The sequence below is a fragment of the Musca autumnalis genome, unplaced genomic scaffold, assembly GCF_047663935.1.
Source record: "Musca autumnalis isolate F117 unplaced genomic scaffold, ASM4766393v1 scaffold_5, whole genome shotgun sequence".
In the NCBI taxonomy this organism is placed as follows: Eukaryota; Metazoa; Arthropoda; class Insecta; order Diptera; family Muscidae; genus Musca; species Musca autumnalis.
The window spans coordinates 200,214,533-200,231,566 of NW_027412088.1; the positions used below are offsets into that span (position 1 = coordinate 200,214,533).

The window sequence follows — 17,034 nt, forward strand, 5'->3', positions numbered from 1 at the left end:
TTATTTTAGTTTACATATCTTTGCTGAAATAAACATACAGGAAGAATTTAACAGGAACACTTATTTTCCGCAAAAGATGAACTTCAATAACTTTATATACGTTACGTTTCCCACTAATTAGTAATTTATATACTCTTTATATCTCCTACTTTTCGTCAGCTGTTTGATGTTGTGGTTATTTTCTTGTGTCCACTAAAGGCCGATTACCGAGTATTCAGTTGCAATTTGCTTGCAGTGCTGCAGTTTATGAGGAGACGGACTTTGGAGGAAGAAGTATTCTTTTATTGGGCCGTGAGAAAGGAAGTGTAACCAGACAACGTAGAAATTATTATTAAAAATAAATCCAATTAAAAACGGAAAATCAATAATAACACCACTCGAACGATCGCCAATTCGGAAAGCAAACCGGAGAGACAAGAAAAACACGTAAGTGTAATGGTTGGTTTGTTGATGTATTTTGTGGCTAATATTTTTTTCTTTTAATTTGTTATTGTTTTATTTAGTGTAAATACATTGTGGTATATTTATTTATTATCAAAAATTCTTCTAATGCTGTCTGTGCAAAAAAAATTATTTTTCCTGTCCAAAGTTCATTGTCTTTTTTTTCTGCTGCATCCATAGTATATCTTTTTGTGCTCGTTCCTCTGCACTTTATTTTACGGCCTTATAGCTACCTCCAATTACACACCGAGGGTCAAAGTCTGTTTATGCATGCTTGTCTTTTTTTCTATACTGTAGTTATTTATTTTTTATATAAATTGATATGTACATATTAAAATCTATGTAGTTACATACGTATATATGTATTTGCTGGCCACAGTTGAATTCATTCTTTGTGCGTGAATGCTGAAGTAGTAGGGGTTGGGGGACGGACGAATGTTGTCAAGCGTCACGAAACCAATTTTATTTCCAATTAAAAGTACGTCTTAATTATTAGTATGCCCAATTGACAAAGGTTTAGAGTAGTTGATCCCTTAAATAACACCTACTATCTCCTCCTAATCCCCTCCTTTGCTGATGTACTAATAATAAATTTCTTTGGTTTCATATTTTTAAACCTCTTTTGATCGGTCCTATTAAAATATTTCATTTTTTACGTTTTCAGTTTGAACGAAACGATGGCTTCATTATCCCGTCTTGCCATTAATTCGGCACCTGCTCGTTTGTGTTTTGTTAGGACATCGACTACTTCAAGTGCATATACTTCCTCTCTAGCCAACAACAACAACAACAGTTATAATGCTACCAGCAATACTGTAATGCAAAATTCGTTTAGCGGATTCAAGACTCAGCGCTTTGCCACAACAAATCCGGCAATAGGTAATAAATAATATGGCAAACAATTTGTGAGATAACTTTTCGTTAATGTTATTATAAACTGAAATTTCAAAATTTATCTCGCAAATGGGCCCGAAACAATTTAGAATGCGTTAATTTTGAATAAATTCTTGAAATATCACATATCTTCGTCATATCTACAACCTTCTGTTTGTGTTACTAAAATTTATCTTTGATAATTTCAAACAAAAAAACTGGCGGAGAGTTTTTGTTTAGCTAAAATCACAAAACCCAGCTTGGTTTGTGTAAAAAAACTTCTTTTGGATAATTGCTGGTTATCAAGGATATATTTTAAACTACTAATAATAGTTCTATTAATTCATATATATTTTTTAATTATATACACAAGGTCCAATGACATCAAGGTTGCTGCTGTCAGCATCGAACCAATCACAACAACCCAGTCGTAATTTTTCAAGCCTAAATATGCCATTGCAGACTCAAATCTCTAGACTTGTACCACATGTAAGCGAAAATACATAATTTATACACATTTTGTTTAATAAATTGGTTTAAGTTACGTTTAAGGGCACCATGCGATGTTGTGTTGCAGTAGGTCCTTTAAAATTTCAAAATTACGAAGCATAGCAAATTTCTGCATTTGTACAGAGGAAAAAATAAATAAAAAAATCAAATTAATTAGATTGGTGCCCCAAACTTAAACAGTTTTGAAACACAATAAGTGAAAAAATAAATTCTTTTTATAATTTTATTATTATTTTTTTAATTTATATTAATTGATTTTCCTCTGCTTTTGCCTGCGTTCTTCCTTTCCTAATTTTGTGCTACGTTGTTGTTAATATTGTCATTTGTTTATTGTATATTTTAAAATAGCATTATCTCTGTGTTCCCTTGCTTGTTTGTTAAATACCGGCAAATATTTTGTGTAGTCATCAACATTTTATATATGTATAGTACATTTTCATACATATATTTGCACTTTGGAACCTTTTATAACGTTTTCTTTTTTCTTTCCACTGTAGATGTAAGTTATATTGCATGTATATAGACATTCCAAGTGTTTTATCGAAAGAATATGTTTATATATATTATTATATAATAGTACGTTTATATATAACCGGTATTTAACCAGCCCAATGGGTTTCAAGCGTCAATTCCATTGTGTATACAAAATCCTCATAAAGAAGGTTAACCCGGCAACAAAAATATAATGTAAACAGGCTCCCTGTCGCTAATAAGCTTGAAAAGACTCAAGAGACCAGATCGATAATTGCCAATGTCTTTGTCGATTATAAGGCTTACCACCGTGATGGTACCCAATAACAAACCAATACAGTCCCAATTTTACATTATACCCATGAACAAATTTCAACTAATCTACAAAGTTCCCGAGAAACATAATAATACCCGTGAAAGTGGCAACATATACTTAGTGTCTCATGTCACTTTAAAGTTCCACCCCAAAGTTGGTGGAATTGACATATGGAAACATATGTCAGAAGAAGAAGAATACGGAAGTCGGCCAGCCCTTCAATATCATGGCCTGAAAAAGACTGAGGCTCCGTTATAATACAGTTGACATCCTGGAACACCGATATGCGCGTTTTCGCTAGACCCTCCGGCATTAGGTATGGGATCTCTAAATCAAAAAAGAATCACCATAGTGAAGTTTTTCGTATAGAAAAAATTCACCATAGTGAAATTTTTCGTACAGAAAATTTTTCGTATAGAAAAAATTCACCATTGTAAAGTTTTTCGTATAGAAAAAATTCACCATTGTAAAGTTTTTCGTATAGAAAACAATTCACCATTGTGAAGTTTTTCGTATAGAAAACAATTCACCATTGTGAAGTTTTTCGTATAGAAAACAATTCACCATTGTGAAGTTTTTCGTATAGAAAAAATTCACCATTGTGAAGTTTTTCGTATAGAAAACAATTCACCATTGTGAAGTTTTTCGTATAGAAAACAATTCACCCTAGTGAAGTTTTTCGTATAGAAAACAATTCACCATAGTGAAGTTTTTCGTATAGAAAACAATTCACCATAGTGAAGTTTTTCGTATAGAAAACAATTCACCATAGTGAAGTTTTTCGTATAGAAAACAATTCGCCATAGTGAAGTTTATCGTATAGAAAACAATTCACCATAGTGAAGTTTATCGTATAGAAAACAATTCACCATAGTGAAGTTTATCGTATAGAAAACAATTCACCATAGTGAAGTTTATCGTATAGAAAACAATTCACCATAGTGAAGTTTATCGTATAGAAAACAATTCACCATAGTGAAGTTTATCGTATAGAAAACAATTCACCATAGTGAAGTTTATCGTATAGAAAACAATTCACCATAGTGAAGTTTATCGTATAGAAAACAATTCACCATAGTGAAGTTTATCGTATAGAAAACAATTCACCATAGTGAAGTTTATCGTATAGAAAACAATTCACCATAGTGAAGTTTATCGTATAGAAAACAATTCACCATAGTGAAGTTTATCGTATAGAAAACAATTCACCATAGTGAAGTTTATCGTATAGAAAACAATTCACCATAGTGAAGTTTATCGTATAGAAAACAATTCACCATAGTGAAGTTTTTCGTATAGAAAACAATTCACCATAGTGAAGTTTATCGTATAGAAAACAATTCACCATAGTGAAGTTTTTCGTATAGAAAACAATTCACCATAGTGAAGTTTTTCGTATAGAAAACAATTCACCCTAGTGAAGTTTTTCGTATAGAAAACAATTCACCCTAGTGAAGTTTTTCGTATAGAAAACAATTCACCCTAGTGAAGTTTTTCGTATAGAAAACAATTCACCCTAGTGAAGTTTTTCGTATAGAAAACAATTCACCCTAGTGAAGTTTTTCGTATAGAAAACAATTCACCCTAGTGAAGTTTTTCGTATAGAAAACAATTCACCCTAGTGAAGTTTTTCGTATAGAAAACAATTCACCCTAGTGAAGTTTTTCGTATAGAAAACAATTCACCCTAGTGAAGTTTTTCGTATAGAAAACAATTCACCCTAGTGAAGTTTTTCGTATAGAAAACAATTCACCCTAGTGAAGTTTTTCGTATAGAAAACAATTCACCCTAGTGAAGTTTTTCGTATAGAAAACAATTCACCCTAGTGAAGTTTTTCGTATAGAAAACAATTCACCCTAGTGAAGTTTTTCGTATAGAAAACAATTCACCCTAGTGAAGTTTTTCGTATAGAAAACAATTCACCCTAGTGAAGTTTTTCGTATAGAAAACAATTCACCCTAGTGAAGTTTTTCGTATAGAAAACAATTCACCCTAGTGAAGTTTTTCGTATAGAAAACAATTCACCCTAGTGAAGTTTTTCGTATAGAAAACAATTCACCCTAGTGAAGTTTTTCGTATAGAAAACAATTCACCCTAGTGAAGTTTTTCGTATAGAAAACAATTCACCCTAGTGAAGTTTTTCGTATAGAAAACAATTCACCCTAGTGAAGTTTTTCGTATAGAAAACAATTCACCCTAGTGAAGTTTTTCGTATAGAAAACAATTCACCCTAGTGAAGTTTTTCGTATAGAAAACAATTCACCCTAGTGAAGTTTTTCGTATAGAAAACAATTCACCCTAGTGAAGTTTTTCGTATAGAAAACAATTCACCCTAGTGAAGTTTTTCGTATAGAAAACAATTCACCCTAGTGAAGTTTTTCGTATAGAAAACAATTCACCCTAGTGAAATTTTTCGTATAGAAAACAATTCACCCTAGTGAAATTTTTCGTATAGAAAACAATTCACCCTAGTGAAGTTTTTCGTATAGAAAACAATTCACCCTAGTGAAGTTTTTCGTATAGAAAAAATTCACCATAGTGAAGTTTTTCGTATAGAAAAAATTCACCATAGTGAAGTTTTTCGTATAGAAAAAATTCACCATAGTGAAGTTTTTCGTATAGAAAAAATTCACCATAGTGAAGTTTTTCGTATAGAAAAAATTCACCATAGTGAAGTTTTTCGTATAGAAAAAATTCGCGATAGTGAAGTTTTTCGTATAGAAAAAATTCGCGATAGTGAAGTTTTTCGTATAGAAAAAATTCGCGATAGTGAAGTTTTTCGTATAGAAAAAATTCGCGATAGTGAAGTTTTTCGTATAGAAAAAATTCGCGATAGTGAAGTTTTTCGTATAGAAAAAATTCGCGATAGTGAAGTTTTTCGTATAGAAAAAATTCGCGATAGTGAAGTTTTTCGTATAGAAAAAATTCGCGATAGTGAAGTTTTTCGTATAGAAAAAATTCGCGATAGTGAAGTTTTTCGTATAGAAAAAATTCGCGATAGTGAAGTTTTTCGTATAGAAAAAATTCGCGATAGTGAAGTTTTTCGTATAGAAGAAATTCACAATAGTGAAGCTTTTCGTATAGAAAAAATTCCGTAAAATATGTCATTCATTTTCCTTCTGTATACGCATCCAATACTCTCCTCTCTTCTAAAAATAAGTTCATTCTTCTGTTTATATCATTGATGTCCAAAATAAATGAGAGAGAATTGATGGGAGAGTAATGTCTCTTTGTTAAACAACGGCTGGCATAGCTCTCATTTGAATTCCTTATTCTCTGTTGCTACGACAACGTGCAGGCGTTGACATCAATGGTTTATATCAACATTCCGCAGCCCTTTACTCGCGAGCAAGCAAAGAGAGCTTCTCTCTCGCCTCACTAATTGAAAAACCCTGCACTAACAACAGTGTTTGCTCAAATTGTTCATGTTGTGTGCCGATTGCTGGTTTATATGCGAAAAGATCTGATCGACCATGGCACGTTTTGTTCTCAGAAAAAAATTGTTAACTATCATTCAACATAAAAAGAAAGTAACGTGATGGTCAGGGCTTGGGAGGGCATAATGTAAGAGGGTGATCTTTTGTGCGGTTTACAAAAAATATCAAATTACCTTTGTTTATTTTATGTGTGTGTGTTTTTTTTTTTGCTTTTTTTGTGAAATTTTGTTGATTGAAGCTTAAAAAATACAGGGTGGTGCCATTATGAACTAACTGTGACTTATGTATAATTAAAACATAATAATTATCATCATTTTTCTAATTGATATTCTAGAAATGTTTTAAGCAGGTGTTTAAAATTGAGTTTAGCATAGAAAAATTATTGTCCAATATGGTGGGACCTGGCATTTGTTTGCTCCCTGTGTCTCTTTTATTTTGGCTTGCTACTGTTTTGGCAGCACCCCCCATTATTGTCTCCATCATCCACCATCAACTATTGTTATGATAATTCAAAAATAAACTATTTAATTGAGGCAAACGTGTGGAGCCCACTACCATTCCCCTTTTCATAGTGGAGATGTTTATGGCCCCCGCCTAGCCTCTATTCTGACTATCTTAGCTCAAAGCTAGCTTTTATTGGCTGCCACATTTTTTTTTTGTTTTTGAAAAGCTATGATGATCATGACGATGATGATGTAAATAATAGCCCACAGTCAGTCAATTTGATGGGCACATGAAACGACTCACAAATTGCTTTCCATTATTTCTCTAGTTTTCTCCAAGAATAGTTGTGATTTAGAATTTAAGTGGTCTTGAAATTTTTTTTGGTTTTTTTTTCTTTCTTTTTTAAAATAATTAAAATTAAGAAAAATGAAAGAATATATTTATATTTGTATTGGTTTAGTTATTGTTTATAAATTATATCAATTAATTAGAACAAATTATTGTGTAAGTGTTTTTTGTTTGTGAACTTTGACATCAATGCAGTCAACAACAGTGACAATTATTGGCAATCAATTTACCACTATCATGGATAATCGTTGCTAAAGTTATGCTTATCTAATTTGTTTAATGTTTGGTTTTTTCTGTAATCTTGTTTGGTCTACGTCTATGTTTTTTTCTTTTTTTAATCTTTGATTTGTTATCAGTTCAAAAATAAAATACCGCCACCGTCTAGTAGTTGCACTTTTATAGGCATTAGCACCTGTTGCCAGTGCTCAGGCAATTTATTGAAATTAGTAACAATTGAACAACAAAAGCTAAAGCGTTTTTACTGTCCGTGAGGCTTTTTTCTTGTTCTTCTTATATTTTTTACTCATTGTAAATTAAACAGTAAAAATCTTCACTTACTGCATGTAGATGTTTTGAAATTGTATTTTTTACATATTTTGTGATCTTTGTTTAATTTGTTTCTTCTTCTTTTTTTAGAACGCCATGGCGCCTTTGAAAAATCACCGTTTTATTTCTTCAAAGGAAATAACCAAAAATATGACACTCTACACAAATGAGCCATTCAAGAGTGAAGTGGATAGCAATTCATTGGAGTAAGTAGATGAAAATATATAATATAAATTTTTATAATTATTAAAGTTTTAAGTTCTTTTTGTTAAAGATTTAATCATATGATTGCCTAACTTCATATTGTTCTCTGTTGTCATTCAGAGCGCAATGTTAACAACAAGAAATGCCTGTAACAGTTGTTTCAGAGATCAATGTTTACAACATGAAAAAATCATGAAAAGTGACTTATCAATTGATTGATGTAAATAACGGTTGACAAAACGAGAAAATACGTTTGTTTTGTTTTGCAGGACACCTACAACGAGAACGTACGTTGACATTGTCGTTCTCATGCCACACTGTGAAAATGTTGTTGACATAAAAATATGTCTGAGAAATGATAGTTGATAATTTTCCTCATTTCTTTTCTCACTCTCCTTCTTACAATTAAACTCTGTTGTTATTTAATTAAGCAGGAGAATTTTAAATAACGGAAGATGTGATGATAAAAATAACAGAGTTGTATAAAAAAACATGGGAGAATGTTTCAGACTAATCATATGTTTGCATTAAGGGCCATTTAGATATGACATCATTAGCCGGATTTAGCGCATTATCAGGGTTTATTTTTTATATTTATTTCAGAAATAAATCCTCGCATTAGTGGATTTGTTTTAAATCCGGCATAAATCCTCGAATACAACTCTGTTTTTTTTTTGCAAGATGTTGCTAGAAAATACAAAAAGCTAGCACAAGAAACAAGGTAGATGCGTCGGTGAATTTCTATAACAAAAATAATTTAAAATGTCAAAATTTGTAAACAAGGCGAAAAAATCAAATTTGCTTTGATACCCAGCAAAATGTTCGATGCCAAAGATGCTATTCAAGAATGGGTGCAAGTGAAATGGAATGTCATTTTTTCAGCATCTTCACTCATTCTTTTTACAAGAGCGTGACCCCCAAAAGATGCAATTCATTTTCAGATCCTAAGCATGTCATCTTTACTAACTCGATGGAATGACATCTTCAACAATTCTTTGGCATGGCATCTATACCAATCCTTTGGCATGGTATCTATACCAATCCTTTGGCATGCCATCTTAACCAATTCCCAAGAATAGCACTTTCACTAATCTTTGGCATGTCATTTTCACCAACCCTTTGGCATGTAATTTTCACGTCTTGTTCGGAAAATGGAAAATGCTGTATTGAAAATGATTTTCATTTTTTTTATTTTATTAATTCAAAGGAATTAATGAAATAACTATAATTTATTTATCATCATAAAGTTTACATCTATAATTGCAGTTTGTTCTCGTTGTTGGAACAGTAGTTAGTAGTAGTAGTAGTAGTATGTTTGTATGTATTCTCGTTTTTCTGCTTAATCTGACTCTGGGTCTATCAGTCGTAAGAATGTGGCTATTTCGCTATTTATATTTTTTGTAACCACAAAGATGCAAACTTAAGTTTCTTAGCAGGATTGGTAGGGCAATTGAAAAGGAGCAGTGTGTGGTGGGGGCCTGTGCTGTATGCTGGGCAGATGTTTTCCACGGTGTCATCAGTACTTGCCCTATAGGAATTTTGACGGCTGCACCATCCCGAGCGTATTGACCCAAAACTACTCTGGTTTGTCCTGACAGCTGGCGCTTCTCAGCTGCGATAGATGGTGGATGTTCTCCAAGGACCGCATTCACACGACAGTTGTTTATGGCATCTGCGACTGCATTCGTGTGAATGCTACTTAAACCTGGTTGAAAGGCTTGTTGATCTAGAGGTTCTCTATTGTAACGTTAGACTTCTCTTTCTAGATTATGAGCACGGCTTGCTCTGAGTGAGTCCTCTGCTAATATGGAGATGGAGATGGTCTTCAGCGCAGTTGTTGTGCTGCTTACGGATCCTATGCTATTGATCGGCAACTGGAAAGTTATTTCTGATGCTGGAAGAACTATAGCCACAAGGGTCCTTGCTACGGGCGACAAAAGCGAAATCGGTTTGTAAGATTCACCTTTGCTGGCATCCTTTTCGGGCTTCAGTAGCTGGCCTATTTTCCAGACTTCGGGAACGATGTGTTTGAGCGACAGGTTGTAAATTTAAGTGAGAAACTTGACTTCCGGCCGTCCCAGCTGTTGCAGTCTAAACACCGCCGCTGCACGCAACAGAGTTTACTTCCTCCGCAACAGGTTTTGATTCATCTTACAAAAGGATTTTACTTCCCATCTGTGCAGATTTCGACATTGACTCCAACTGCAGACTACTATTCCGTGAATTTTATTTTACAACGTTTTGGAAATGTTTGTTGTTTTGTAGGGATCTACAAATGGACTTGTTGAGCAGGGTTCTCTAGAGCAGGCAAGGAAACTTTTATAATTGGTCTGTTCCTTTACTTTTAAAAATGGTAATTGTTGCAAAAATGGTAAAAGTGGTGAACTGCTCTCATATAAATTGTATGCTTTTAAAAGTAAGGAAACACTTTGCGGGTAAAAAATGGTAACCTCAGGCACGTAAAGGAACACGACTAATACCAAAGAGTGCAGTCCGACTCTACTTTTAGCTCAATGATTGGGACTTCCTAGCATAATAAATCTTACATTGCTTTAAATTTATATATTTAGATAAATAAAAGAATATATACATGTGTAAAAATAAAAACACAAAATTCATCTCTATTGGATCGATGGAATGGGTTCAAATGCTAAGGAAAAGATCGGATCTATCACGACTTCCTTTGAATTGGTTCAAATGCTGATGAAACGATCGGATCTTTCACGACTTCCTTCGAATGGGTTCAAATGCTGATGAAAAGATCGGATATTTCACGACTTCATTTGAACCAATGCAAAAGATCCAGTGAAATCATGGCATCTCATGGAACCACTTCCATAAAATTTTGCTGGGTATACAAAGTTGATTTTAATCAAGCAAGACTGATATTTACGATGTCTAAACGATAAAATAATTCTTTATTTGCTCATTAGTTAGCATTAGTAGCATAAGCTTCGTTCCAGAACTAAAAAGTTTTTACACATTTAACACATTTTGAACATATTTCGCCGAAATGCGTTCCTGTACACCAAAAATGTTGCAAAATTTTCACTTCTCTTTGAACAAAAGTGGCACTGTATAGCTTTCTCTTTAGAAACTTTTTACAAGACAAAACTGTGCAACTTGTTTGCCGGCTTCCGATTCGCTGACACACCGACTTTGACATTTGTTCCAGATTTTTTGACGTTTCTGCCATTTTTCCGTTCCCGTACATTTTGGAAAAATGTGTGCGTTGAACTCATTTTTGACCGTTTTCTCTTTTGAACATTTTACCATTAAAAAAGTACTGGAACGAAGCTATAATGTGCGTATGTTTTTTGAGACGAATTCAATTTACAACAACTTCTGACGTTTCAAATTCGATCGGATGGGCTGGTAATTGTTGGTAATTATTCTATGAACAAAAATCAGCTGACTACCATTTAAATCCTCCAAAGGTATATCTAAATGCAATGAGATTTTTACTGGATTTATTAAATCCAGTTGAGGATTTATAGCTAATCTAAATTAGCTATTAGCCTTATTTTTCAATTAAACAGGAGGATTTCATGGTTTCACCGAATAACGGAAGATGTGATGTAAATAAAAACAAGTAAAAAAGTATCAGTCGGCTTTGCCGACAGAGATATACCCTCAGCATGTATATATCAAAACAGTTTTTTCCCAAAAAAAATTTAGGGGTTTTTTAAAATTTTGGGAATTTGAACCGACAAAAATGTTCATTAGGAGTAGAGATCAAAAGTTTTGCGGATGAGATACTAAAAGTAATGGATCTACATTGACCATTATGGAAGTGGATCTCCAGCCACTACATATGGTGCCATTCGGGGTTTTTACACCCTTCGGTACGTTTGCTCCAGAAGTATGGACTTGCCCCTGAAAAAACGTTTATCATCGTAATTGAGGCAGCGAATGCAAGTTGCTTCAACAAAAATCAAAGTGATTCCATATTAGGTCTTAAAGTGAACTTATCCGAAATTTTGTGTAGGAGGTACCGGATGGAGTGGACAAATATAGTCCATATTTGAACCTGATCTATATCTGGTAGATATATTAGGATGTGTAAAGTATAGACCAATTCGGCCACTCCCTTCAAGAGTTACCGTACGAACAATTTTTCCGAACATTTTTGAACTTTTGTGGGGGAGGTACCTGAAGGAGTGGACCGATATGGCTTATTTTCAAACTTAAACTATGTTTGGACAAAATATTACTAAAGCCGTATTTTGGACGGAATCGGTAGATCCGTTCGAGAGTTATTTTGCGCTCCAACCACCTCACACGGTGTCATAGGGGTTTTTTTTGGAACTTTCAGGCTATTTTCTCAGGAAGTATGGACTTGCCCCTAATGAAACTTGTACCGTCGTATGGAGGGCAGTGAATACAAGTGGCTTAAACAAAAATTAGAGCGATTCGAGAGATGGCCCTAAACTGAACTTTTCCAAAATTTTGTGTGGGAAAGAGTGGGCCGATTGAGTCTATATTGAAACATTATCTAAGTCTGGTACACATTTTACGATGGGCAAAGTATGGACCAATTCGGTTACTCCCTTCAAGAGCTATCGTGCGCACAAATTTTCCGAACATTTTCGAACTTTTGTGGGGGAGGTACCGGAAGGAGTGGACCGATATAGCCCATCTTCGAACTTATACTAAGTTTGGGCAAAATATTACGAAAGCCAATATTTGAACCGAATCGGTTCATCCCTTCGAGAGTTATCGTGCGCTCCAGCCAGCCAGACAGACGGACGGACATTGCTCAATACACTCCAAATTGCCTGAAACACATTTCGTCCAAACATACTTGGGGTCTAAAACCATTAACCATTAAATAATGGCGATGAGGCACATTTTGCCCGTATGATATATGTACACTTTCACCTTGTTAGCATAAATGCTGAGGGTATAAAGCAATGGTGGGCAAATTGCGAGAGACTCATGTATTTTTTACACTTTTGTGTGTGAGGCCGAGCATTTCTGCCCAACAGTGGTATAAAGAGAGCTGAATGAAGAAAAACATATGGGAGTATGTTAAAGACTAAGCCTACGTTTACACTAGCCTTGTTTTTTTTTTCAGTTAAACGGGAGAATCTCACGGTTTTTGCCAAATTATGTTACAGACAAAGACTTATGCTTGGTTTACATTTACGAAATCCACTCGGTTTCAACTGTCAATTCCATTGATTAAACGTCAAACGAAATCCAATGGATTTCAGATGAGTTTTCATTTGACGTATACGCAAAGGAATTGACAGTTGAACGGAAGAGGTGATGTAAATGTTACAGACTAAGACTACGTTCACATTATCCTTGTTTTTTCCGGAGAATCTCCGGTTTTAGACAAATTATGTCACAGACTAAGACTACGTTTACATTACCATTGTTGTTCAACTAAGCCGGTTAATCTCACGGCTTTGCCAAACAATAGAAGATGTGATGTAAATAAAAAAAAGACAGTTGAATGATGAAAAACGTATGGGAGAATGTTACAGATTAATGCTACGTTTACATTAGACTTGATTATCATAATAATAATTTCATTTGGCGTGTATTATATTTTTTACAGATGATCTAATACATTTTATCTCAAACAAATCTGGGTAAATATGGTACGTTTAGATTAGCGTTTACTATCGTGATATCGATTTGTTTGACAGAGATTTGCATCAAATTAATTCGGACAATGGACTTTATCTAATAAACCATTGCTATTTTAATCAACATTTTATACATTAGCTCTGTTCCCTTAAGTTTTTAATCGCAATCTTTTGCGAAATGTCGAACATTGCTAGCACATCAAATTTAAAAAAAAAGACTAACCAAAGATTACAGAAACGTAAAATAAGAAAGAAAGAGCTTTTTAAGAGAACGCCATTAAGCGTCTTTATTTGAAGAGAAATGCATGATCCATAACATGCAAGAATCTACAAATTTTTACTACGCTAACAATTTTTCCTTTAGGTTATCGAAAAAATAGTAAACATTATGGGATTCCTGCAGTTCTGGAACAGACCATACGTTTCAGACTAAGACTACCTTTACAATGACATGATTCTCCCGATATTTGCCCTATACTTATTTGATATATATTTTTCAATAAAAATATTGCAATGGGTTCGTTTTTTATCCTAATCTTTATTTAGACGATTATTTAAGCTTTATTTACAAAACGTTTTTTTTTTTTTCCTTTTTTCTAGATTCAAAAAACCCACTGGAAATCCTTTGGTCTTAATGATGGCGTGGTTGATGGCAAAACAGAAACACTTAAAAAAATATGCCGAAATTTATACAGAATTGGGTTTTGATGTTATGGTGGTGCACATAACCCCTTGGCAATTGTTGTGGCCCGTTAAGGGTACCCAAGTGGTGGCATCAGAAACTATTAAATTTTTGGAAAACAATAAATCCTATGCACCCATTGTGGTTCATGGGTTTTCCGTGGGAGCCTATCAAATGGGTGAAATAATGTTACAAATGTCACGGGATATGGAACGTTACAAACACATACTTGATCGTATTGTTTGTCAAATTTGGGACAGTGCTGCTGATATTACGGAAATTCCGGTTGGTGTACCCAAATCCATATTTCCCAAAAATCAAAGCATGCAAAATGCCCTTAGAAACTATACACTGTGAGTACAAAAAATAATCTTTTTGGAATATTTTTAAAACGATCCCCACTTTCTTTTTGCAGTTATCACTTGAAAACATTCCACAATCAAGCAACCATACATTACATGCGTTCCAGCCAAATGTTCCACTCAACCATATTGAAACAACCCGCCCTGTTCTTTGTTTCCGACAATGATCCCATTGGCCCACCTGCCTCCAATCAGGCGGTACGTGAAAATTGGGAACGTGCCAATATTAAAGTAACCTTCAAATGTTGGAAAAAGTCACAACATGCTGCCCACATTATTAAACATCGTGATGAATATTTGGATATATTATACAAACATTTGGAAGAATGTGGTGTTCTAGAGGCTATTGGTGTTAAGACCAGAGCTAAATTGTAAATTATTAAAGTCATTACACCCAGCTTTATGTTGTAGACCCATTGTTTTTCTTGTCTACTCCATGTTTTATGTGTGTCTGTGTGTATATGTGGTCAGATTTGTGAAACGAACGAATTTTTTTCTATTCCCTAATTGTTAATTTCCTTCTTCTTGGAAAGAAGAAACTTTTAAAATCTTTCTCCGATTGTTAGTTGTTTCCCAATTGAATGTTTTCATCAAAGCCGGCCTTTTTTAAAACGAAAAGAGGAAAAAAGTTTGAAATGAATGATAATTGTATTATTTTAGTAATATGTATAAACATTTGCGTTTGATAATTTTATGTACTTCTTTTTGAAGGCAGATAAAAATAATATATCAATATTATAAAAAGAAATCGAGGAAAACATGTTTATTTATTTATAGTCGTATGTATTGGGAAAGGAAAATTTGTCGTCAACATAATGTACATGTTGTGATGACGGGTCTATGATGTGCGTCATAAAGGCGACATTTGGCGGCAGAAGATTTACACATACAAGATTACAAAAAATGTTGTTGGTCTGCACATATTATTGGATTGGCTAATAACTGTCGGTACATGAGTACCTGGCAAGGGTATTTTGTCATATAAACGTTGTCTGAACGTGATGTTAGGCATAAGAAGCTTTCATAACAATCCGCATGGGAATTTCCCAATAGTAGATCAGCATTACCGTCCTTAAGAAGTAAACAAAATATATAGGTATAAGGGCGAAACCTATAGCTCTGCGTGTTGCGTGTGCGTTCAAAAATACAAAAACAAAATACATGTATTTCAAATTGAAAACAACAACAAATACATGTATTTTGTTTTTGTATTTTTGAACGCACACCTATAGGTTTCGCCCTAAAACCTTCAAATAAAAATAATGAAATTTTTTTCACAGGTAGATGGCATATCTTTCCTTTACCGACAGTATTGGGAAAAATGTGAAATAAATACCACAGATAGTGCTTTTTATGCAGATTCCAACGCTGCATAATTTTTGTTTGGGAAATGTATACTTCCCGAGATATGGGCCTCTGAATTTCCGAAAAATCCCTTATTAAAGGTCGGCTACTTAGGGAAAAAATTTTATTTAAAAGAAAATTTAGTTCCCGATCCCGAGATTGCTTCCTGTCTATGGGAGAAAGTTTCAAATTCCCGGCCGAAGGCCGACTGCTAAAAGAAACTTACAATTTTTTGAAAAAAAAAAATGTTTCAAACTGGCGGTAAAGGAAATTTGTTCCAAAATTCCCTTGTTAAAGGCCGGCTACATAGTGAAAATTTACAATTTAAAAAAATATTTTGTTTCCGTGCCCGAAATTAGTCCGGCTATTTAAGAAAAATTTACATTATTAAAGAAAATTTTGTTCACGTAGTGCCTTAACTCGACTTGTTCCCTTTTTTCTGTTGCAGAATCTAAACTTTTTTCTTAACAAATTTCAATTTTTATGGAAACACTCATCTCCATATTGCCCGTGAGTGACGTTTTTCATAAAAAAAAAAAAACAAAAAAAAATTATTCGCTGCGGACAGGATTCGAACCTGTGCGGGTAGAACCCAATGGATTTCAAGTCCATCTCCTTAACCACTCGGACACCGCAGCTTATGACTATCGATGTTTTTGTTCACATATGTAATCACTATCCATATTTATTATTCAAACAACACCAACAATTTATGGTTACTCAGTACTCTATGGGGAAAACGATTACTTGCCTACGTAAATATCAAAGGGTGTGAAAATAGTCCCAATTTACATTGGGCGAGTTTACTTGCGGCAATTGTCATTTTGTAGGAGAGAAAGGTGAGGCATATGGTAACTCTTTGCCTCTCAGCACCCTCTCTCACCTACAAACTGACAATTGCGGCAAGTAAACTCGCCTAATGTAAATTGGGACATAGCTACATAATTGTTTGAATATTTAATAATAATGCTTGGTTGACATTTACGAAATCCACTCGTTTTCAACTGTCAAATCCATTGCTCAAACGTCAAATGAAATCCAATTGATTTCAGATTAATACTTAATACTTGATTTCAGATGAGTTTTCATTTGACGTATACGCAAAGAAATAGACAGTTGAATTCGAGTTGATTTCGTAAATGTAAACAAAGCATTAAGGTGATGTACACAATCACTTAAGGGCTGTTTACACCATCTATCAATGTCGTATGAGATGTCAAATTTTCTACCTGCGAATGTTGTACACGTAGTGTGACCACTATGAAAATCTATCATCTATCAAAATGATTTGGCAACTCATATGTAAATTTTTCATTTAGGGAGCGCTCTATTCTCGTATGTAAAGATAAATTTATCAGCTGTTTTCTGGCATTCTCAAAAAACAAAAAAAAAAAAATGAAAAACAAAATCTTTAAAAAAGTAAATGGAAAGTTATGTGTATTTAAATATTTAGAAAAGT

General features: G+C 33.9%; 2 protein-coding genes and 1 non-coding gene across 4 annotated transcripts in view; 1 reads left to right on the forward strand and 2 right to left on the reverse strand.

Moving 5' to 3' along the window:
• The window catches only part of LOC141387156 (transmembrane protein 186), a 126,021-nt gene that overhangs the window by 47,822 nt on the left and 61,165 nt on the right, over positions 1-17,034 (reverse strand). The window lies entirely within an intron of this gene.
• l(2)k09913 (transmembrane protein 53-like lethal (2) k09913) lies at positions 172-14,979 on the forward strand. 2 transcript variants are annotated; one of them, XM_073956384.1, is made up of 6 exons: positions 172-426; positions 1,106-1,320; positions 1,688-1,803; positions 7,477-7,592; positions 13,788-14,222; positions 14,285-14,979. In XM_073956384.1, exons 2-6 carry the CDS (start codon positions 1,119-1,121, stop codon positions 14,604-14,606), a joined length of 1,191 nt encoding a protein of 396 aa, XP_073812485.1. In that variant the 5' UTR covers positions 172-426; positions 1,106-1,118; the 3' UTR covers positions 14,607-14,979. The 2 variants fall into 2 exon arrangements, with proteins under 2 accessions (XP_073812485.1, XP_073812487.1); XM_073956386.1 differs by lacking the exons at positions 1,106-1,320; positions 1,688-1,803 and having other exon boundaries at positions 188-426.
• Positions 16,132-16,213, reverse strand: TRNAS-UGA (transfer RNA serine (anticodon UGA)). The gene has a single exon. It is a non-coding gene; the product is annotated as a tRNA-Ser (tRNA).